Below are 22,755 nucleotides of genomic sequence, written 5' to 3'. Positions count from 1 at the left end.
TCTGTGCACGTGCATTAGTTGCACGCATCGTGGGTAGATAATCCCATTTAATGGGCTGCATTACCCACAAGAAGCATAACTTTGAGAAATCCTTTGATTTTTTTTTTATCGCGCCGCAACATGCAGTTTGGCACACGCAAAAATGCGCCACAGGTACATGATATTCGTACCTCTGCTGGAAATTGTTTTCTACTGAACAGACCTTTTTATTTAATACTTCTGTTGCAAGGAAAAGATACCCAGGCTGGCCATACATCATACAATTTTTTTTGACAGTTTTCCTTTAGATTTACCAAAACCATCTAATATGAGGTCAAACCTAAACATTTTCAATGTATATGCAATCAGGCAGGCCCTTGCACTACATAGTTGAAGGTAAATCTATAGGAAATTGAATAAGAAAATTGAATAATGTATGGTCAGCCTAAGCTTTGAAACATTTGCTATATGAATCTTGGAACAGGCTAGGTGTGAGCAGACACACAAACTCCAATGTTTTTGCTGTAGTCCGCAATCTGCAATCACATTTATTGATTTCTTATAAAATGAAACCAATTCACTATTTGCAACAGTAAATAAAGTGGTCAGTTCTTCTTAGTTATTGGTATACATAAAAATGTTAATGGCCAGCTTTATAACACATTGCATGTTTTAATACGATTTTTAAGATGAAAGATCAGCTTCTGTAAAGCCCACTGCAGAAACATTTCAGTATAAGAGAGCAACCAGAAAATAATCACTTGTCTTTATCAGAATATTAAAACCACGCTTATAAACCATGTATAAAAATATATAGACTTGAAATGGGTAAAATCTATAAGTTCTTTTTTTTTTGTTTTTTTTAACAGTCTTGAGGTTTCAGCTTCATTCATTAGAATTGCAGGTCATTGCCAATAGTCTGATCTATCAAATCGTCTCTTTACTGACCACATTTCCATACCAGAGAAGCACAGTTGCCTTTTCACCTTTCACCCATCTTCCATCTTCTTGCTTTCCTCATAGCAATTGAGGCTCAGGTCAGAAATGTCTATAAGAGTACCAGAAGTCTCCTGTGCCTGGAGGGGGCTGCTATTTTGCTCTCTGCTTGCCACCATGGCCTGCCGGATACAGGTGACCCATTGTTGTTTGTTGAAGGAGTCGTTGGTTTGTAGCGTGTGAGCTTGGCCTCTGGATCGGTCCCGGAAACTCACTCGAAAAAAGTTTTTGGCTGTTTAAAGAAAAACAATTATGTCAAATCATGCTGTGGTTCATAGTTTTTCTTTCCCTTGCCCAGCAATAGATTATAGCACCAGATTGACATGCCACACTCCATCCGGCTAAAATCATTTCTGAACTCGAGGCATAGACAAAAAACAAATAATGCTGTTATGAGTTCATAGTCATTTGTACTAAAATTTGTGTAAGTTCCCAAATTTCAGCCTCCTCTAATTCCCTATACAGCAGCATTTATGTTTGAAAAGAGAGGGGCAGTATTAGAAACCAGTAGGTGTCCTCTGTAGTGTTAAGTGCTGACAGTGAACAGGGGGGAGAGAGCGAAAATAGTGGACTCCTCAATCTGCTACTGCTTATTCACTGTCCAATCACAAAATGGGGGCTGGGAGTTGCTATGACTGTATTAAGCTAGCCATAGATGGATCAAAATTTGGCTGCTGCAGCAGGGACTGGTTGAATTTCAATCCATCTATGGCTGTTCCTATTCGGGAGCCGTTGACCTAGTGATCAACTCCTTTCGAATTGGAATGTTGTAAAATTTGTGTCATTAGCACATATAGCCATATTATATTTGTTGTAATATAAACGTAAGTATATTACAACTTCCTGTATGGTGCGTTTATAGGATCTTCTTGCAATGCCGTGGAAAAACAAAATTTAATTGAGAGGTGGCATCCCAGGCTGTCAGTCTAAGGCCCCGTACACACGTCCGAGAAACTCGACGGGCAAAACACACTCGGTCGTGTGTACGGGGCCTAACACTGGGCATTTGTTAACTTGAGTAGTAAGCAGAGTAATTTTCAATGAGCTGCTGTGGAATGCCTGGAGTATAGGACTGTCTGAAAATAATTAGAAATTCTTTGCATGGTATGACAGTTCATAAAATGTGTACTGTATTTCAGCTGTGTATATAGTTGTTTGCCTGAAGATCAGCTTTGAGTTTACCATACAGAATTGTTAGAATTTACATTCTAAAAGATATGCAGCCACACTTCTGAAATTTAGCCAATTAGTTAAATATTAATCTAAGTTCCCTATGTCATCATAGCTGTGCCTTACATTATTTTGGATTGAACTTTAATTGAAAAGTTACTCCTGATGGTGCCAATGGCCGCAGCCTCAAATTCTGTTGCCCGCTGCTCCTAGAGTTTATCTTGTCATCCACTTTAGCACTTTTGAATGTGACTGGTTGCATGCAGTACTTTATAGACCACAATTCTCTTTTTTGTTGACCCGGTCAGTCCACTGGTAAGAGACTGTTTCAGCTCTCATTGATGTGGTTGGTGCACACCACTCTGAAACTAAAGATCCAGCCTGTTGCATCTAGTAGTGCTGTCTCCAGTCTTAAATCCCTGACAGCCCTCTAAAGCTGCAAATATTTCCCATTGCACCTGCGGTTCCAATTGTCCTTATATAGATTGGAAACACCTGGACAATCCATTTTCTCTCCTGAAGCACTTATTAGTCTTATACCCATTTGGAAAGGATTTTGGAAAAAACGGTCTACCCCCACTGGGGACCAAGCAATGTCCTACCTTAACACAGTGACTACTATAGAGATGGCACCAATAGATAAGTGGTTGGAAGCCTTCTCTAAAGCTTTGTTTTCTTTGGCGGGCTTTAATCTTCATCCAATCCTAGCTGTGACTTTACTTTGCCAAACCATGGCTGACGGGGCAAGATCCCTTAAAAGGAGGAGTTTTTAAACTGCAAGATAGGATTTCTCATTTCCCTGGAGATTGACTTTAAGGTGCTGTACTGTGGAACGTGGGTCTAAGAAGCATCTGATCCTGGTGGCCTTTGTGGACATCTCTTCTGATCTACACTTGATATGTTATCAAGGATGCTATTGGTGGCAAGTGTACCCACCTTCCTCAGCAGAAGCCAAAAAAAATAAAAAATTTGACTGCAAAGTCTTCTCCCTCTCATTTGTCAGGAAAACTTCCTTTATTTTCTCTACTCTCACACTCTCCATGTCCAGACCTCCACCCAAGCTTGGGTCTCATTTCACCCTCAATGTCTGGAGTTTGAAGTCTGCTAAATGCTCAGACAAACCTTCCTCTGCATAAAAGTGCATCTGCACTTTTCAGAGTGGGGAAACTTTTGTTAACCATTGCAGACACTTTGACAGATTGCTTCTTAGACAATTAGGTGCAGGAGGTGGTTTGCCTTGCCTTGAAATTGACATTTTCCCTACCACTTCCTCATTGTCTCACTTCCAAACTTCCTATGTTACCACACAAGTTTGCAGATCTTCAATTAAATCTCCGGACCAAAGTGTCATTGTCAGTTTCTGTGGCACAAAAGTTTCAATAATTTTTCTCTAATCTACTCGCTGTTCCCAAACCTCAAGGCCAGTGGTGGCTGGTATTAGAATGAATTAAGATAAAGAACCTTCTGCTTTTACAACCACTTTAAGTCAGAGTGCTTATCCCATAAGAGAAACTTCAATCTCAGATCCAAGCTCTCCAATCCAGAAGTCATCCGAGACTCTGCTTTTAGCCTTCTTTGAGGCAGTCCCATTTTATGATTTTTAGTCCTGACCTCTACATTGCAACATTCTGTTTGGCACTGGCCTGGTGGATCAGGAGTTTGGTTCTGGAATAGCAGAAATATTTCCTTCCTGTCTTCTGGAAGATCCTCATAATGGGTGCCAGCTTGAGCTTGTCAAGTTAGGGATGAATTCTGGGTACCCTGTTGGTGCAGGGGGCTTGACTTTCTTTGCAGCGTTGGATCATCCAGCTAGGAATGTCCCTGAGCCCTAGAGAAGTGGTCCCTAAAGCCAGAATTCAAGGACTTATGTCACAAGTGGGGAATGCTGGACATACACTTCCCCCAGGTTCAACAACAACCTGGATAAGTTTGTCTGCAGGTACAGGGACTCTTTGCAGAAGCAGTGGCTTTGTGGTATCTGCACACCCCCCTGATCTATGCCTTTCCTCCCACAAAACTTTCTGGTATGCATTCGAGGATCAAGATGGAGGGTATTTCAGTGTTCCCCATTACTCTGGACTGGCCAAGGCGAATGTGGTAGGCTAACCTGGCAAAACTCCTGGCACACACTCCGTGGGTCCTGCCAGATTTTCAGATTCTTCTGTCCCAAGCATTAATTTGCCATCCTGCTTCACAGTCACGGACTTTAACGCCATGGTTGTTGAAACCTAGGTCCTGAGGGGCAGGGCTGTCTCTGAGCCTGTGATTCTTGCCCAAGGTAGTTTCTACCTTTCCCTTCACTCAGGATATTGTTCTTTCATCACTCATTGCACATCCAGTTCACCAAAAGGAAATATCCCTCCATTGTCTGGAAGTGATTTGGGCTGTGTGAGCCTCTCAGCCACTACCTAATTCAAGCTGACTGATTGATTCCCTTTGTCATCCTAAATGGATCCGAAAGGGTGCATCAGCTTAGGCAGATCATCATCATCCATCAATATGGTATCACTCTACTAGATCTCCGAGTGCTTCTTTTCAGCATCAGGCAACTGTTTCCAAGATTTTCAAGGTTGCTGCCTGGTCTTCTGTTTGCATGTTCTCCAAGTTCTACTAGGTAAAGGTTCAGACCTCATCTGATGCCAGCTTCAAGCATAAGGTCCTTCAGGCAGCTTTGAGCTGCTCCGTTCTTTTTTTTTTTTCCTGGGCCTATTTCTTTGCAGTGTTGCACACCTTTCAGACTGCTTTTTAACTATTCAAAGGTTAATACTTTCTGTGTCCTTCAGTGGACAAGAAAAACAAATATGATTTTTGTACTCGCTTTAAAATCCTTAACTTGGTGGGACACAAGTCCCACCCCTCTGTATATATGATCATGCAGTTCCAAATGCTTTACTACTGAACTGAGGCATGCTGGACTGACCTGCAGTTTTTGCCAGTGTCCAATCCTCCACTGGGCAGCAGTATAATGCAAAGATTAAAAACCTTACGTGTCTTTTGATGGACTCCAGGATAAGAATTTTGCAGTGATTTTTTTTTTTCCACAGCAATCAAATTTCTTTTGAATTTCTGGTGCACAGTGATTAAAATCTGACTATTAGGGTGGAGAAACCAACATAGCTGGAGATGTTAAACAGTGAACCAGTACCCCGGTCACTGGCTGCCGTGAAAGCTCCTCGGATGGAGCCACCAACTCGCACTTCACCGTCAGGGAGGTCCTCCAACACCAACTCTGGTAGAGGGATGGGCTGACGATAGACCTGGAACTGAGGCTGATCATTGTGGGTCGTTAAGCGTGTTAGGACCAAAACGCTCTCAAACAAGAAGACGTGAAGCCTCTAGAAAGAAAGAACATGGGTAAATATAAACTTATTGCTCCTAAATAAAAAAATACTACTTTTCACAATCCTGTAAAATGTTTCTAATATATTTTTTTTTTTTAGAATATAGACAAAGAAATAAAAAGCAGCCAACTGTAACTCAGATTTTACAGGATGAGACTTCAGCAAACAAAATCTGCATGCTGTGGGTTTCTAAGTGGGGCATGGTGGCTACAAAGTTAATAATCTAAAGTGTTCCGGGGTCTTTGGTTCAAATTCCAGCAGGGGAGGCCCAACCATTGAGGGAACCCTTATAGAGAGCCCCCCGCAGGACGCCGGGCGCATGAATTCCTATAGCGGGGGGTGTTTTATTTGAAGCACGGATTAGAGCTCCAATAGGCTTCAAAATAAGGTTGGCTCAGGGCACAGAGAGTGCGCTCACAGCCCACACCCAGATGTGTTAAAATAGTGACTGAATATTCGCTATTGTAACACTGATCCAGGAAGGGGGTTTGAGACCTATTGGACGCCTAGGAGAAGGGTAGGAGACACACAGCAGAAGTGAGGAGGAGTGGACTCAGGACCTGGATGCCCGCTGTCTGAATGACAACCCTTATTACTTGCTGCCCAAATGCCCGCTGCTCGGATCCCCCTCACCTAGATGGGGTAAGTGCCGGACCGGCTGGTGGCCAGTGGGGGGTTGAGGTGCCCACCATATGCCACTGACTTCCAGTAGGACATCCATCAGAGCATGGCGTTTTCCTGTTCTCCCTGTGTCTGAACTAACATCCCCCTTCACACAGGAACATAGGGCGTAAGTCACAGGCTGTGTGTGGAGCTCCCTCCTCTGTCACCTTTTTACCTCTTGGTATCAGAAAAACTTGTCAGAAGTGACTGATGCAGATGAACAAGGTAGCAGACAGAAAAGACACTTGGAGATCTAGATCGAGAGAACACACAATTGAAGGATATGCTTTGTTCCTATTTCATGTAAGCTTTACAACCACTTTAATGGTGCCAGGCAGATGTGAGTTTCCACCCATTCCTCCTAATAGAAGACCGACAATCATACTCACTTGGCCTTTGTTGTTCTTCAGCTCTCCATGGCAATGCAGGATCCGAGAACGTGACACATCCTCTTCATTTTGATTCTCGTACAGATAGAACAACCGTTTCTTATAATATTCACACTCTGCCTCCCCAGCTTTGCTGTTTATCTGGCTTATCATAGTCTGAATGACATTCACCTAAACAGAGAATGGACAATTTAGCAATAATGCTCATTAGATTTCTCTTTAAAAGACATAAAGCACAGAAATATCTGCAGAGGTGGCATTGTTCAGAGATTTGCAAGGGACATCAGTCATTAGCCTGCTGCTGGCATTTTTAAGGGTCAGTCTACAAAATATGAACTGCCTACTATTTTGCAAGTGCTGACTTGCCAAGCTTCCTGTGTTCCCACATTCTCCCATTGTTCACATTAAATTAAGGGGTCTTGCTTCTTTGGGATTTTTAGTTTATTTTACATTATGTAGCAGGAGAAGTGAAAATGACAGATAGGGGATTAAGGAAATGGGAACTCCGGTGAGGAAATCTTACCCCTAATAAGTGGTAGATTTTGCCTTTTTCTGCAGTGATATAGCGAATGTTACAGCCCTTGTACAATATCCAGTAAAATCAGACACCGAGATGCATACAGGTATATTTATTATTACATAGAAAAGTTGGATCTCAAGCACACTGCAATTGTGGACTCAGCCTCTCTGACTTTGAATCTGTCTCCTTTTAGCATCCCACTATATCAGGGGTGTCCAAACTTTTTTGAAAGAGGGCCAGATTTGATGAAGTGAACATGTGTGAGGGCCGACCATTTTGACTGACATTCTTTGAACCATTAAAATTCAGAGAAAGTGTGTTCGTCCAAGCACAAATACACTGCCCAAAAATAATTCTTCTACCTTTGTGGCTGTTTGTGGTGAATATATATATTTTTAAAACCAAGCTCATCTTTACCCTGTGCGGAGCTTGGGGGCCACAAAAGTGATAAAAGCAAATTGCAAGTGGGGGCCGTATAAAACCAGGCTGCGTGCCACAACTGGCCCGCAGGCCGGACTTTGGACATACCTGCACTATATTAATAAGAGATGTGTTATTGGCAGCTGAACCACCAGCAGAATGCGACTTGGAAAGTTTCAGCGTTTTCCAAGGATTAGTGGCTCCCGCAGTGAAAAGAACCCTAGTATCAATTATGCCCCATACACACACGATCGGTTTTCCCATTGGAAAAAGTCCAATGAGAGCTTTTGATCGGGAATCCTGTCCGTGTGTATGCTTCATCAGACTTTTTTCAATGGAAAAACTGCTGGAAAAAGATAGGGAGCAGATTCTCTCCCAGCACCCCCCCCCCCCCCCCGTCAGGAAAAAATCAGATCGGAATTTCCCATCGTGTGTACAAATTCCGACGTGAAAAAGTCCAACGCATACTCAGAAGCATAGAACTTAATTTTCTCGGCTCGTCATAGTCTTTTACCTCACTGCGTTCTTGCCAGTCAAAAGTTCACCGAACTTTTGTGTGACTGTGTATATGCAAGGCAGGCTTGAGTGGAACTCCGTCGGAAAAACCATTAGTTTTTTTTCCAATGGGAAAACTGCTCGTGTGTACGGTTGCATGACAGTATCTGCAACACCACATAGTGCCTGGGCCTGCTCTGTATGTTATTAAGGTCAGAGGTGTTGCAGTTATCTACAGTTCCTTCATGCTAACTTTTTACTGACTGAAAGTAGCGAGCAGTGCTTTGCATTAGACATCATTCACACCTGAGCGTTTTGTAGTTTGAAGCCTGAAGCTACAAAACTCTGGAGGGGAAAAAATCTATTATTCTCTATGGAGATGGTTCCCATCTCCACTACAAAACGCCTGAAGCCAGAAGTTCCAAAACGCCTGAAGCTCAAACAAGTTCTGGGACTTTTTTTTAGGCAGATTTGTGCGTTTTTTTGCTTTTTAACATTGGTGACCCTAGCCCTGCCAAAAATCGCGGCAAAACGCTACGCTCAGGTGTGAATGCAGCCTTAGGGTTCAGCACTGTGGTATTTTATTGCAGAGGTCCTAGACCTAAATCCCATCATGACCCCGTCTGCATGCAGTTTGTATGTTCTTTTTGTGTTTGTCTATTTGCTCCTGTTCCTCAAAAATGTGCTAGAAGATAAAATGACTATGTTTAGAGCAGTAGATTTTAAACTGTTTTGGGGATTTGTAGATAATCCTGTATATTCTACAGTGCTGTGAAAAAGTATTTGCCCCTTCCTGATTTCTTATATTTTTGCATATGTCTCACACTTAAATAATTCAGATCAAACTAATTTTAATATTACACGAAGATAACCTGAGTAAATCCAAGATGCAGTTTCTAAATTATTATTTCATTTATTAAGGGGGGAAAAAGCTGTCTGGCCTTATGTGAAAAAGTAGTTGCCCCCTCCCATGCTGAATCATGCATGAACTGTGATTAACCAACATTTTTGGGAAATCGGAGTTAAATTTCACTTGCCACACCCAGGCCTGATTACTGCCAGACCTGCTGAATCAAGAAATCACATAAATAGAATCCGTCTCACAAAGTGAAGCATGCTAACAGATCACAAAAAGCCACACATCATGCCACAATCTAAAAAAAACTCAAGAACAGATTAAAAAACAAAGTAATGTACAAGTAATGTAATGCAAAAAAAAATAAAAAATCAGAAAGGGGAAAACAATTTTTCACAGCATTGTATTTAGCTCTCAAAAATCTTGAAACATCCCTGGAAATAAATGATGGGGCACTTCTATGTGCATTACTCACAGCCTGACTTAGGGGTCCATGGTCTGGGTGATCCACCATTGTGTGCTTCAATATCTCCTTCAGCAGAAGTGGGTATTTCACCAATCGGCTCCGGGGCAGGTCAAGGAAGCTCCACACATCTAGCTTACGGCTGAAGGCCGATTCTTGGCACAGCTGTAGGAAGTTGTGTACAGCCTGGCCCCTCCTCTTGTGGTCCAGCAGGGTCTTGGCAGACACTTGATTGCAGCAGTATGTCTTGTAGGACTGGAGATGAGGAAACTGCAGAGAATTTTTTTTATTATTTAATGGAACAAAAGAGTAATAGTGACCTGTGTTAAAGAGAGTAATGAGAGCAATGCAGAGGCTGCCATTGTTAACTATTTGCCTAGCAGACTCATAAAGACTTGTAAAGTGCAATTTTAAATACTTTTTTTTATACTTATCTGCACAGAGCAGCCCCAAACCTCCTCTTCTGGGGTCACCCACCGGCACCCTCGGCTCTAAGTCTGCCACCATAGCAAGCCACTTTCTTTGGGGACACAAGTATGGCCGGTGTGCTTTTGAGCCCTATGTGCCTGAGCCCTGAGCCTTATGTGCATACATAGACACACACACACACACAGCATGGTGCAGCTTCCTCCTCATCTGGAAGGGAAGAGCCAGGCCCGTGCCGCCATCGTTGCACAGTAGTGAGCCGGCTAATGTGATTTTACAAGTGCATTGGTCTTTTAATTTTGTAAGTGGATTTTTATTGTGTGGTCCTTTTGAATAAAAATTTGCAGTCCAAGGACCTAAATATGGAAGGCTCTACCAACCAGCATCCGACTGGAGGTGAACTACTTGGCCTTCAGAAGAAAAATCAAAACCCATCTCTTCTGAGGGCAAAAAAGTTTACTCAGGGAATGAATACTAAGCGCCCAGAGGCGATTCAGTTCGCATGTGTTGCGCTATATAAGTTTCTCACTCACTATGTATCCGCCTTTCTTTTCCATGTAATCCAAATTTGAGACACGAGTATATTGGAAGTTGGGGGGCGAGATCATCATGGAGTGAGGAGGAGCATGTTTAAATTCATTTCTTACCGACTTAATTTACAGTGAGGGAAAAGGGTATTTGATCCCCTGACGATTTTGCACATTTGCCCACTGAAAGAGAAATGATCGATCGGTCTATAATTTTATTGGTAGGTTTATTATACCAGTGGGGGACAGAACAAAAATATCCCAAAAAATGCATTTCAAAAGGTTTATAAATTGATCTGCATTTTAACCACTTGCGGACCGCCCGCTGTCATTGTACATCAGCCGTTTGCTGCCATAACGGTATTCCACTTCAGTTAGCTGCCATAGCCCCTGTATCCTCTTCAACGACAGACGGTCCTCTTTAAGATAAAAGTGGTCTCTGCGGCGGATTCGCCGCAAGATAACTTTTAATCAGGGGCAGGAGAAAGCCCCCTCCCGCCGCGCTCCGGTCGTCTCAGCCGCTTACCGGATCTGTCGGGAAAGATGGCCCCCGCTCGGCTCCACACCATTGGATGACGGAAGCAACATCAAATGTCACTTCCGCCCAATGGTCTTAGGGGGAAGTTGTTAAAAAAAATTTGCAGAAAAACCAAAAAACACACACTTTTTTATTATATTTTATTGCATTTACATGTAAATGTGAGACCTGAGGTCTTTTTGGCCCCAGATCCCACATTTAAGGAGGTCCTGTCATACTTTTTTTCTATTACAAGGGTTTGTTTACATTATATATATATATATATATATATATATATATTTTTTTTTTTTTAAAGCGCCCCGTCCAGCTGAGCTTGCGTGCAGAAGCAAACGCATACGTATGTCGTGCCCGCATATGAAAACCGTATTCAAACTACACATGTGAGGTACCCCTCCCCACGTCTGCACACATCTCCCGCCACAGCCCTCATCTCTCCTCACCCCCCCCAAACCAAAAAGCTCCTTCGCATCTCACCTACCCGGCCCAGCTAAAGTACCTCCCAGCACTTACAGAGAGATCATTGATCAGCATCTCTTCCCACCTTGAACAGCTGTAAGTGTGTGCAGGGCAGGCATGGAACTGTAAAGCAGTGGGCTGCCGACAGAAGAGTTTTTTTTGTTAACACAGAAGGCTTCTGTATCTACAAGTGACAGTGGTGAGCGGAAGGTGAGAGCCGGGGGTGGCGGAACTAAGGTCTGCTATGTTCTGGCTAAAAAGACCCCTGAGTGAAAGTGCCACATGATAGGCCTGGCAGGCTAGATTTAGCCCGCAGGCCTTGTGTTCGACACATGTACATTAAAGGATTGCAGTTACTTATACACGGATTAAATTATTAAATTCAACAGTATTATCTCAGTTAAAAATGGAGTCTGGGGGGTTGAGTCACTCATCTCTATTGGCTAGATTTCCCTACCATAGTTCTATGCCCACCCATCTTGGGATGTCTGCCTGCGCCCCCCAACATATATCCCTCATTAGTTCTCATCCTAGAAGATAAAATAATCTGTTACATGGTTTAAGGCTCTATTTCCACACAAATTAATTACTACTTCTAGGTGAAATGTCGCCTGGCCACATGTTACAATCTGATTGTACAATTTTTGTAAACTTTCCTTTAGATCATATGTCAAATGAGGGCCATTCACTCTACAGGGAGTGCAGAATTATTAGGCAAATGAGTATTTTGACCACATCATCCTCTTTATGCATGTTGTCTTACTCCAAGCTGTATAGGCTCGAAAGCCTACTACCAATTAAGCATATTAGGTGATGTACATCTCTGTAATGAGAAGGTGTGTGGTCTAATGACATCAACACCCTATATCAGGTGTGCAGAATTATTAGTCAACTTCCTTTCCTTTGGCAAAATGGGTCAAAAGAAGGACTTGACAGGCTCAGAAAAGTCAAAAATAGTGAGATATCTTGCAGAGGGATGCAGCACTCTTAAAATTACAAAGCTTCTGAAGCGTGATCATCGAACAATCAAGCGTTTCATTCAAAATAGTCAACAGGGTCGCAAGAACCTTTTATAAAAACCAAGGCGCAAAATAACTGCCCATGAACTGAGAAAAGTCAAGCGTGCAGCTGCCAAGATGCCACTTGCCACCAGTTTGGCCATATTTCAGAGCTGCAACATCACTGGAGTGCCCAAAAGCACAAGGTGTGCAATACTCAGAGACATGGCCAAGGTAAGAAAGGCTGAAAGACGACGACCACTGAACAAGACACACAAGCTGAAACTTCAAGACTGGGCCAAGAAATATCTCAAGACTGATTTTTCTAAGGTTTTATGGACTGCTGAAATGAGAGTGAGTCTTGATGGGCCAGATGGATGGGCCTGTGGCTGGATTGGTAAAGGGCAGAGAGCTCCAGTTCGACTCAGACGCCAGCAAGGTGGAGGTGTAGTACTGGTTTGGGCTGGTATCATCAAAGATGAGCTTGTGGGGCCTTTTCGGGTTGAGGATGGAGTCAAGCTCAACTCCCAGTCCTACTGGCAGTTTCTGGAAGACACCTTCTTCAAGCTGTGTTACAGGAAGAAGTCTGCATCCTTCAAGAAAAACATAATTTTCATGCAGGACAATGCTCCAGCACACGCGTCCAAGTACTCCACAGCGTGGCTGGCAAGAAAGGGTATAAAAGAAGAAAAACTAATGACATGGCCTCCTTGTTCACCTGATCTGAACCCCATTGAGAACCTGTGGTCCATCATCAAATGTGAGATTTACAAGGAGGGAAAACAGTACACCTCTCTGAACAGTGTCTGGGAGGCTGCGGTTGCTGCTGCACGAAATGTTGATGGTGAACAGATCAAAACACTGACAGAATCCATGGATGGCAGGCTTTTGAGTGTCCATGCAAAGAAAGGTGGCTATATTGGTCACTGATTTGTTTTTGTTTTGTTTTTGAATGTCAGAAATGTATATTTGTGAATGTCGAGATGTTATATTGGTTTCACTGGTAAAAATAAATAATTGAAATGGGTATATATATTTTTTTTTGTTAAATTGCCTAATAATTATGCACAGTAATAGTCACCTGCACACACAGATATCCCCCTAAAATAGCTAGAATTAAAAAAAAAACAAAGAACTACTTCCAAAAATATTCAGCTTTGATATTAATGAGTTTTTTGGGTTCATTGAGAACATGTTTGTTGTTCTATAATAAAATGAATCCTCAAAAATACAACTTGCCTAATAATTCTGCACTACCTGTATATCCAATCAGGCAGGCCTGTTGCATTACATAGATAATGGTAAAGTGTGGCCAGATTAACATTACCAACTGCCTCCCCGTATCCAAACTACAGGTTAGGAATTGGATCCTTAAAAACCCTTTCATACCTAAGCCTATTTCTGACATTTGTTGCTTACAAGTTAGAATCCGTATTTTTTGCTAGAAAATTACTTAGAACCCCCAAACATGATATATGTTTTTTAGCAGAAAATCTAGAGAATAAAATTGCGATTATTGCAATATTTTAATGTCACACTGTATTTGCGCAATTTTTTGGGGAAAAAAAGACACTTTCATGAATTGAAAAAAAAAAAAAAAAACAAAACAGTAAAGTTAGCCCAATTTTTTTGTAGAATGTGAAAGATGATGTTACGCTGAGTAAATAGATCCCCAACATATCATGCTTTGAAATTGCGCACACTCGTGGACTGGCGACAAACTACGGTACCTAAAAATCTCCATAGGCGGCGCTTTCAGAAAAAATAACGGTTACCAGGTTAGAGTTACAGAGGAGGTCTAATGCTAGAATTATTGCTCTTGCTCTGATGATTGCAGCAATACCTTACATGTGTGATTTGAACACCGTTTACATATGCGGGCGCGACTTAAGTGTGCGTTTTCTTTGCTGCGCGAGCTCGCTGGGACGATTAAAAAAAAAATCTTGTTTTTTTTTATTTTTATATTGTCACTTTAAACAGTAACAGTAATAGGTGGTGATAGGTACTCTTTTTGCACTTCAAAGTATTTAGATCGCCAAAAACGGCAATTCTGAATACCGTCATTTATTTTTTTAAATGGCTCCATTGGCAGCCGAGTAAACCGGAAGTGATGTCGTGGTGTTGCTTCTGTGTTTACACAAAGGAGACAGGAAGGAAGCAGTTTCCAGGCTTCCTTTCAGTCTCCCTCTAGCCGGCAGAAGTGCCGGATCGTGTCTCCTAGTGGGGCGGGAGGTCTGGAAAGAGCGGCAGAAGGCAGCAAGGACGTTGACTCTTGCTCCTTCGGGGGAACAGCCGAGTGACTTTTAGCCACATCGGTTGTTATCCTTGAAGAGCCTACGGTACTGAGATGAGGCCTGCAGCTCCATGCATTATTCCAGTATAACCCCTTAAAGCCAAGACCGCATATGTGTGTACGGTCGGCGCTAAGGGGTTAAAATTTTGGATTATAAAGACAGGTACCTGGAATGCCTCGTTCAATGCAACTTAAATAATTCAATCATTATTATCATATGTGACATTTGAAAGACATATTAAGAATTTGATTTAAAACAGTGTTTGTTCATTGTCAGTGTAACTATCACACAATGAAGCGCTGGAAACTCGATTGGTGCAGTGTTACCAGGCTGAGATTATGCTCACCCATTCTAGCATTGCTGGCCCCACTAGATTTACTGTTCCATCCTCACGGCGTAACTTCAGCAGGCGGTCTAGGAGATCTGGAATAAAAGGAGAGGTCTTCTCATAGATAATTTCTCCTAGTGAATAGAAAAATCCCATTGCCAGATAGCTTCACAGAGAATATTTCAATTCCATTAAACTCCATCTCTATGAGACATTAACGTTATCCATCCAAAATAGACAAAGTAGATCTACAAACCAACTGCTAAAATCTCATGTAAGCTTCAGCATTTGAACATAATTAACGAATGTTAAAACTGTAACTTTGATTAACAAATAAGAAGTTCCTTGTTCAAGTACTTCCTGTTATGGGGGTGAGAAAAAAAGCTTTGAACATCTCACGGAGCATTGTTCAATCCATCATCCGAACATGGATAGAGTATGGCCCAACTGCAAACCTTAACCATACAGCCAGAGCTACATTGGAATGGTTAAGGCAAACCATATTCATGTTTTAGATTGGCCCAGTCAAAGTCCAGACCTAAATCCAATTAATAATCTGTGCAAGACTTGAAAATCGCTATTCACAGATGCTCCCCATCCAATCTGACAGAGCTTGAGCTATTTTGCAAAGAAAAATGGGCAAAACTTTCACTCTCTAGATGTGCAAAGCTGGTAGAGACATCTCCAAAAAGACTTGCAGCTGTAATTGCAGTGAAAGGTGGTTCTACAAAGTATCGACTCAGGGGGCTGAATACAAATGGACCCACATTTTTTAGATATGCATTTGTAAAACAAATTAAAACAATCACATTAAATCCCGAAAAAATAAATTTACGTTTTTGGTTGCAACATGACATGTGGAAAATTTTAAGGGGTATGAATACTTATTCAAGACACTGTGTCCAGTGGCAATTTAATTTTGTTCTGTAAGGTGGTCTCTTCCAGAGATTATTATTCTCTATGTAGTAACAGTATGGCCCATGGGAAACAAGAGGCTCTTGAAGGATGTGGGATACTCCTGTGTCAGCTTTACCAATGACTCTTGTGTCTAGGGTCATCCTATGTCCACTAGGGGCATAGGATGACTGAGAACTGATATCATGGATTACATGAGATGGACAGTAATGATAATTCATATATTGCAGGATATCTTAAAATATTACAAGTTGTTCATTCTGAACACAACAGGTCAATAGAGTGTCTCCTTCAATGTGGAACATAGACTGTTGAGATGTTAATTGATGTTAATCACCTCCAGCTACCTGGCTTTAGTGATGAAAGCTTGCTGTGATTGCATTCTATTGTGTATTGTGTTAATTAAGTCTGGCTCCTAAGATATTTCATGGTGCTATGCTAACTAACCCTGTATTGTGTGAAAGTTCTATTGATGCTAATATGTGTTGTGAGTTAACGCACTCTAAAGGTCAGATGTCTGACTTATGTTCACTAAAGGAATGTGTATTGCGTAGCAGGTGATAATAGCTTATTGCGGAGTCAGAAAGTCTGTCTAAGATGTGGATTGAGGGGGACTCGTTAGCACCCATTGTGTGATATTGTGGGTGGAGTGTGTCATTTGATTACTGCAGCATGCTTTTTAACTGTATATAAGAAACATGAGTTTACTATTAAAATCTGTCTGTGTGGAACCAGAGAACAGAGCTGTGTCTCGTTATTCTGGGGGAAAATCAAATGGGTCCTGTCTGCTGGATTGTGGAGTGTCGGAAGCTGTCTTGGGTTGGTGGAATGGAATATCGTAATGGCGTTAACCCCTGACCGTTACACAGTATATAATACATTATTAAACATACAAGAGACAGCAGAGGTGATCTCCATGACAATCTGCTAAAATTGTTGGCATGCTATTAATTTATACCTAAACTAATGACACCAACCGTTTGCATTTCCTCCAGTGTCCAAATGTACAAACCACCAGTACTGTATATCTAATAACCATCTCACCTTGGTGCAATGCGGGCAGGGAGTCCAGGATGCCAAATATCTGGTTCAGCTCTTCCTCACTCATGATCGCCAGTTTTAGCATGGGCTCATAGTAGTTCTAGAAGAATTAAACAAGGAATGGTGAGCAGGTTCTACACTGCAGGAACAGGAAAGGCGAGGGACTTTACAGAGGGGTCAACAGTACCAACATATATCAAAGAAACTCCATATCCAACTTGTGGATGGTGGAACTAATTCGACACAGGTTAAACCAGCAAAAGATTTATATAAAAACCTGGGGGCAAACTGGAGGCCCTTTAGTACTTGCTGTGCATCCCTTGGCTCCCAGCAGTCAGTAGTGGAAGCACCAATTTGATTTATAAGGGCGCTGTAATAGCAGTAGCTCTTTAAGAGGTACAGTAAAACCTTGCTTTGCGAGCATAATTCGTTCCAGAAACATGCTTGTAATCCAAAGCACTTGTATAAAAGCATTTTTTTACAGGGTATAAATGGGAAGAGAGGCACCTCTAAGTGTAGCAATAAGTTGCTAAATGTTGTACCTTCATTAAATGTAACCATATTGCTACACTTAGAGGCTCCTCTCTTTTTTATACTCAGTTGTGACATGACGCTACTCATATCAAGACATCGCTTGTATATCAAGGCAAAATTTATTAAAACAGTTTGCTTGTCTTGCAAAACGCTCTCAAACCAAGTTACTCTCAAACCAAGGTTTTACTGTATTTAAGATTTTGCATAAACATACAAAATATAGACCATTACAAAAGTAGAAAAAAAAGTATAGGTAACATCCACAGATACATTACCCAAGGGTAACAAAATTAGTACAGGTCATGGGGACTACACAGAGCTCAATATAAAATATGAGACAGCACAAGATATCCATTACAACCGAAACACACACACATATTCGCACTCATACACATAACAGTGATCTCTAGCAGTCTTGTGTAACATCCTGAGTCCTGCAGCATGTCTCCAGTCTACAACCACACCTGAAGCATACAGTCATGGGCAAAAATACTGGCACCTCTGCATTTGTGTCAGATAATGCACCACTTCGCCAAGAAAATTGATGCAATTACAAATGTTCAGGCATTCTCATGGTTATTTATTTTGTTTGTATTAGTATGACAAAAAAAAGGTGGAAAAACAAAAAGCCAAATCGAACACATTCCACGCAAAACTCCAAAAATGGACTGGACAAAATTAACACCTTACCAAAATTGCATTTAAAAATTTGTGATGCTCCTATAATTTGTAATTAAACTCACCTGTATCGATTAACATGTGCTGACAATATGGAAATGACACTGGCAACCAGTTAAAATGGTGGAAAATGTACTCAACATTTCTGTTGTGTGTCTGTGTGCCACGTGGAGCATGGAGAAGAGAAAGAGCAGCAAAGAATTGTCTGAGGATTTGAGAACAAAGATTGTGGAAAAGCAAGCACAATCTCAGGGTTACAAGTCCTTCTCCAGAGATCTTAATGTGCCTGTGTTCACTGTGCGCAACATTGTCAAGAAGTTTGTAGCTGTAGCCGTTTGGGCTGTAGCCCAGGGCACTGTAGCTGATCTCCCTGGACGTGGACGGAAGAGAAAAATTGATCAAAGATTGCAACAAATTATTGTTTCAAATGGTGGATAAAAGAACCTCGATCAACTTCCAGACAAATTCAAGCTGGCCTTCAGACACAAGGTACAACTGTGTCAGCTCATACTATACATGGCCATCTGAATGAAAAGGGACGCTATGGTAAAAGACACAGGAGGACCCCCACTGCTGACACAGAAACATAAAAAAGCCATATTGGAGTTTGCCAAAACGTACCCGAGGAAGTCAAAATCTCTTTGAAGGATTGTGCTTTAGACAGACTAAACAAAATTACAGCTTTTTTGGATTCCATCGTTTTCAGAAAAGGAAATGAGGCCTTTAAAGACAAGGATACAGTCAAACATGTTGGAGGTTCACTAATGATTTTGGGTTGCTTTGCTGCTTCAGGCACTGGATGTCTTGACCGTGTGCATTGCATTATGAAATTTGAAGACTACCAAAGAATTCTGGGGTGCAATTTGTACAGATTGCATGTTTTGAGTTACAGAGGAGGTCTAGGGCTAGAATTATTGCTCTTGCTCCAACGATCGCGTTTTTATATGCGGGGCACTGCTCACGTATGTGTATGCTTCTGCACGCAAGCTCGGCAGGACAGGGCACGTTTCTTATTTTACTTATTTTCTTATTTATTTTTTAACACTGTTCTTTAAACAGAAAAAAAAATGTGTTACTTTTATTCCTATTACAAGGCATGTGAACATCCCTTGTAAAAGAAAAAAAAGCATGACAGGACCTCTTAAATATGAGATTTGGGGTCAAAAAGACCTCATACTTACACTAAAATGCAATAAAAAATAAGATAAAAATGTTCCTTTAAGAGCTAAGGGTCAAAGTGACATTTTGACATCCCTTCCGCCCTGCAATGGTATGGAGATGGGCGGGGGCCCCCCATCTTCCCCTCACTCGTCTCCATATCCAGTCTATTTTTGGAGTTTTGGGTGAAATGTGTCAAATTTGACTTTTTGTTTCTCCTTTTTTGTGTGTCCTACCAATATAAACAAAATACACATGATAATTCCTAAACATTTGTAATTGCAACAATATTTTGGCAAAGTGGTGCATTATCTGACAGAAATTGAGGGGTGCCAATATTTTTGCCCATGACTAGACTCTGACCATCTTCTATAATGAGTCTGCAGTCCCCGATACTCTTCTCTAGCATTACATACAGAGCAGTGATGTCAGGGGCCATTAGTTGAGCTCCTCTATACCACATAATCCCCGATTTAAATGGTCAGCAACACCCAACAGGACACTTTAGCGTTCAGTAGATGCTGAAGCATTACACTCAGCCCCTGCCAAACATTTTATTTAATTCTAAATGGAACAAAGATCGCTTTCGCCAAGTTATTTGCTTTCTGTGGCTCTGTCAGAGAGATATCCCCTGACTTCCCATGGTGTCAGTGGGTTAGGAAAGTAGGAGAATGTCTCCAACAGGGACACACAGTAAGCAATTCTTGTTCTGTCACTGGGACAAGAAGTGAGAGGAAAATATGTTCAATGCAGACACAGTATGGGAAAAAATAAAAAAAATGAAAAATGTTTTAATTCTATATTACAGAGAAATTTAAAGTTATATATTATGAATTAAATTACATAGAAAGCAAGAGGAGGACTAGAAACACACAGGAACTGTATTGAAGTTTCACAATCTTAAATCTTTAATACTGCTGTTCTTGCAGGTTTTTTACCTTCTTAACCAGGTTGAGGTCTTCTATCAACATGTGCTCCCCCTGCATCAGCTCGAAGATCACCTGTATGCAAATTATATTTGTCAAATATACAACAGAGTGAATAGAGATCATGCATTACACAGAAGAAACCCTGGGACCTACTTACTTATATTGCATGTGAAGTACAGAACCTGGGGCTGGTGCATGCCAGATGCAGTCCAGTGCGTTTTTATTGTGCATCAAAAACACATGAACAGCATCCAACGTGGCCCTAGTTCACAACGGTGCAGTGCATTCCAGTGCAGCCAACAAAAGTAGAACATGCTTAATTTTTTCTGTATGGAACGGGACAAAACACATCAAAAACACCGAAGCACACATTTCCTTACTTGAGAGGAAGAAAAAAGAGGGGAAAAAAACGCATGTAAACGCACATGGAAAACGCATCCGTAATGCAGAAAATGTGGCATTAACTGGCCCTTACAAGGGGTCTAGTACATATGGATGTATGCTAAATTAGAGTTAAAGGATCACTAAAGGAAAATATTTATTTAGCTAAATAGCTTCCTTTACCTTACTGCAGTCCTGGTTTCATGTCCTCATTGTTCGTTTTTGCTTTGAAGTTGCTGTAATTCTGCTGTGATCTCCACACTTCCTGCTTGTCTGGCTCCTTATGAAAAATCTCATGGCAGCTTTTCACTGTGGTCCAAGCTGTGTGTCTAAAACTCCTCAGAACCAATCAGATTCATTCAAACAAAACACTGCCCTGGATTTGTTTGTTTTTGTTCTGTGTCTCTCTCTACTTCACAGAAACTTGAAACCAGTTTAAAAACTAAAGTGAAACTGCAGGCACATTATATGATTGATTTTTATCTATTTTTAATCATTTTTAAAAGGAATCAGTTAACTTTTATTTCTCTATACCCTGTAAACAGTCATTTCAGCAAAACATTTTTTTTCCTTTAGTGACCCTTTAACTTACAATGCAGAAGTATAAGATAATTAACTACACAGAAACTGCTAAATTTGCATTGTCTACAACACTAGATATATATTTGTTTAACTCTCCTGGAGTATCTTGGTGCTACTGTAAGTAAAGGTCCCTGCCATCTAAATAGCAGCAGTAAAAAGTGCTCATAAGTGCACAACATAATGAAAGAAAAACAAAAGATAGTAGTTGCTGAAGTAGAGTGAATGATGACATGACAATCTGTCTCCTGCCGTTTTATCTTTTAATTAAGATGTTTAAGTGGGGTCTGAACAAAACCGCTTTTAAAGCATAGTTCCACCCAAAAGTGGACTTTCCGTTTATCCGATTGCTCCCCCCCCCCTGGTGCCACATTTGGCACCTTTCAAGGGGAGCGGGTACCTGTTTCTGACAAGTACCCTGTCCCCACTTCCGTTGAACCTTGCTGCGGTACATCACAAGTACAGCTTGTATAACAGTGTACATTTGCTGTCCCCTCGAAAATAACTCAACACACAGACATTAATGTCTAAACCGCTGGCAACAAGAGTACACCCCTAAGTGAAAATGTCCAAATTGGGCCCAAAGTGTCAATATTTTGTGTGGCCACCGATATTTTTCAGCACTACCTTAATCCTCTTGGGCATGGAGTTCACCAAAGCTTTACAAGTTGCCACTGGAGTACTCTTCCACTACTCCATGACGACATCACGGAGCTGGTGGATGTTAGAGACCTTGCGCTCCTCCACCTTCCGTTTAAGGATGCCCCACAGAGGCTCAATAGGGTTTAGGTCTGGAGACATGCTTGGCCAGTCCATCACCTTTACCCTCAGCTTCTTTAGCAAGTCAGTGGTCGTCTTGGAGGTGTGTTTGGGGTCGTTATGTTGGAATACTGCCCCTCCCCCCCCCCCATTTATAAGTGATCGCATTCCCTCTGTTCTCATCTGCCTAAGAGCTGGGGAAAGAAGAAGCAGTACACTGAGCTTCCCAGTGAATGGCTGTGCAGGAGTGTGGGGGGTTGTCAGGACAAGACTTATTGGAAGAGAGCAGGCTGAGTTCCCAGCATAGCTAGAAAACTGACCATGATGTGTTCTCCTGCTTAGTGTGGTCAGTTCTTAATAGGAAAGCAGAAAGGCAGGTACACAAGGGATTTCACACAAGGAAAGCCATACAAAAGTAAAGAAGAGGATACTTTTTCATACAAGTATATGGTACAACAGGCATGAAATGTTGGGTTTACATTTAAGGCCACAGTGGGAGACAGAGAGGATATTATTGACTCTGGAAGAATCAATAAAGGTTAGGTCATAGTTGACGGGGCCCATCACATTTTAGTTTAGGATAACTATACTCTTTAATAAACCATTAAAATGTAACTGGCATTTGTAACAGTATTCATGGTATAGTTGGATCTCACCTCCTGACGTTTGATCTCCCGGGTGGACAGCTCCTCCCGTGCACTGTCATAGGTCTCACTCCACAACTTGCTGCTCCTTTTCTTAGCTGATGCTGAATCTCGGCTCCTTGTACGTGGGTAGAAGCTGAAAAGCCGATTGTCATTGCAACAACCTATAGAACGCTGCAGAGGTTGGAATCTGTTAGTCAACATTTTGCTTTAGGTTTACAGTCCCCAACAGCAGCTGCAACATCACTAAAGACTTGTTAAAATCTGGTTCATCTATA

At 41.5% G+C, this 22,755-nt stretch overlaps 1 protein-coding gene across 1 annotated transcript in view; it reads right to left on the bottom strand.

Annotated features, from left to right (window-relative positions):
- Positions 1-351: 351 nt before the first annotated feature.
- The window catches only part of LOC120913907 (rho guanine nucleotide exchange factor 3-like), a 47,050-nt gene continuing 24,646 nt past the window's right edge, over positions 352-22,755 (bottom strand). The window contains exons 5-12 of the mRNA XM_040324248.1: positions 22,490-22,651; positions 20,124-20,186; positions 16,819-16,915; positions 14,878-14,954; positions 9,305-9,562; positions 6,539-6,709; positions 5,291-5,480; positions 352-1,207 (exon numbers count right to left, since the gene is read on the bottom strand). Of these exons, the coding sequence (XP_040180182.1) occupies positions 969-1,207; positions 5,291-5,480; positions 6,539-6,709; positions 9,305-9,562; positions 14,878-14,954; positions 16,819-16,915; positions 20,124-20,186; positions 22,490-22,651 (1,257 nt within the window). The 3' untranslated portion in view covers positions 352-968. The remainder of the gene's footprint in view (positions 1,208-5,290; positions 5,481-6,538; positions 6,710-9,304; positions 9,563-14,877; positions 14,955-16,818; positions 16,916-20,123; positions 20,187-22,489; positions 22,652-22,755) is intronic.

The sequence above is a fragment of the Rana temporaria genome, chromosome 9 (assembly GCF_905171775.1).
Source record: "Rana temporaria chromosome 9, aRanTem1.1, whole genome shotgun sequence".
Taxonomy (NCBI): domain Eukaryota; kingdom Metazoa; phylum Chordata; class Amphibia; order Anura; family Ranidae; genus Rana; species Rana temporaria.
Note: the sequence above shows the minus strand (reverse complement) of the source record. Positions and strands in the feature narration are given on the sequence as shown.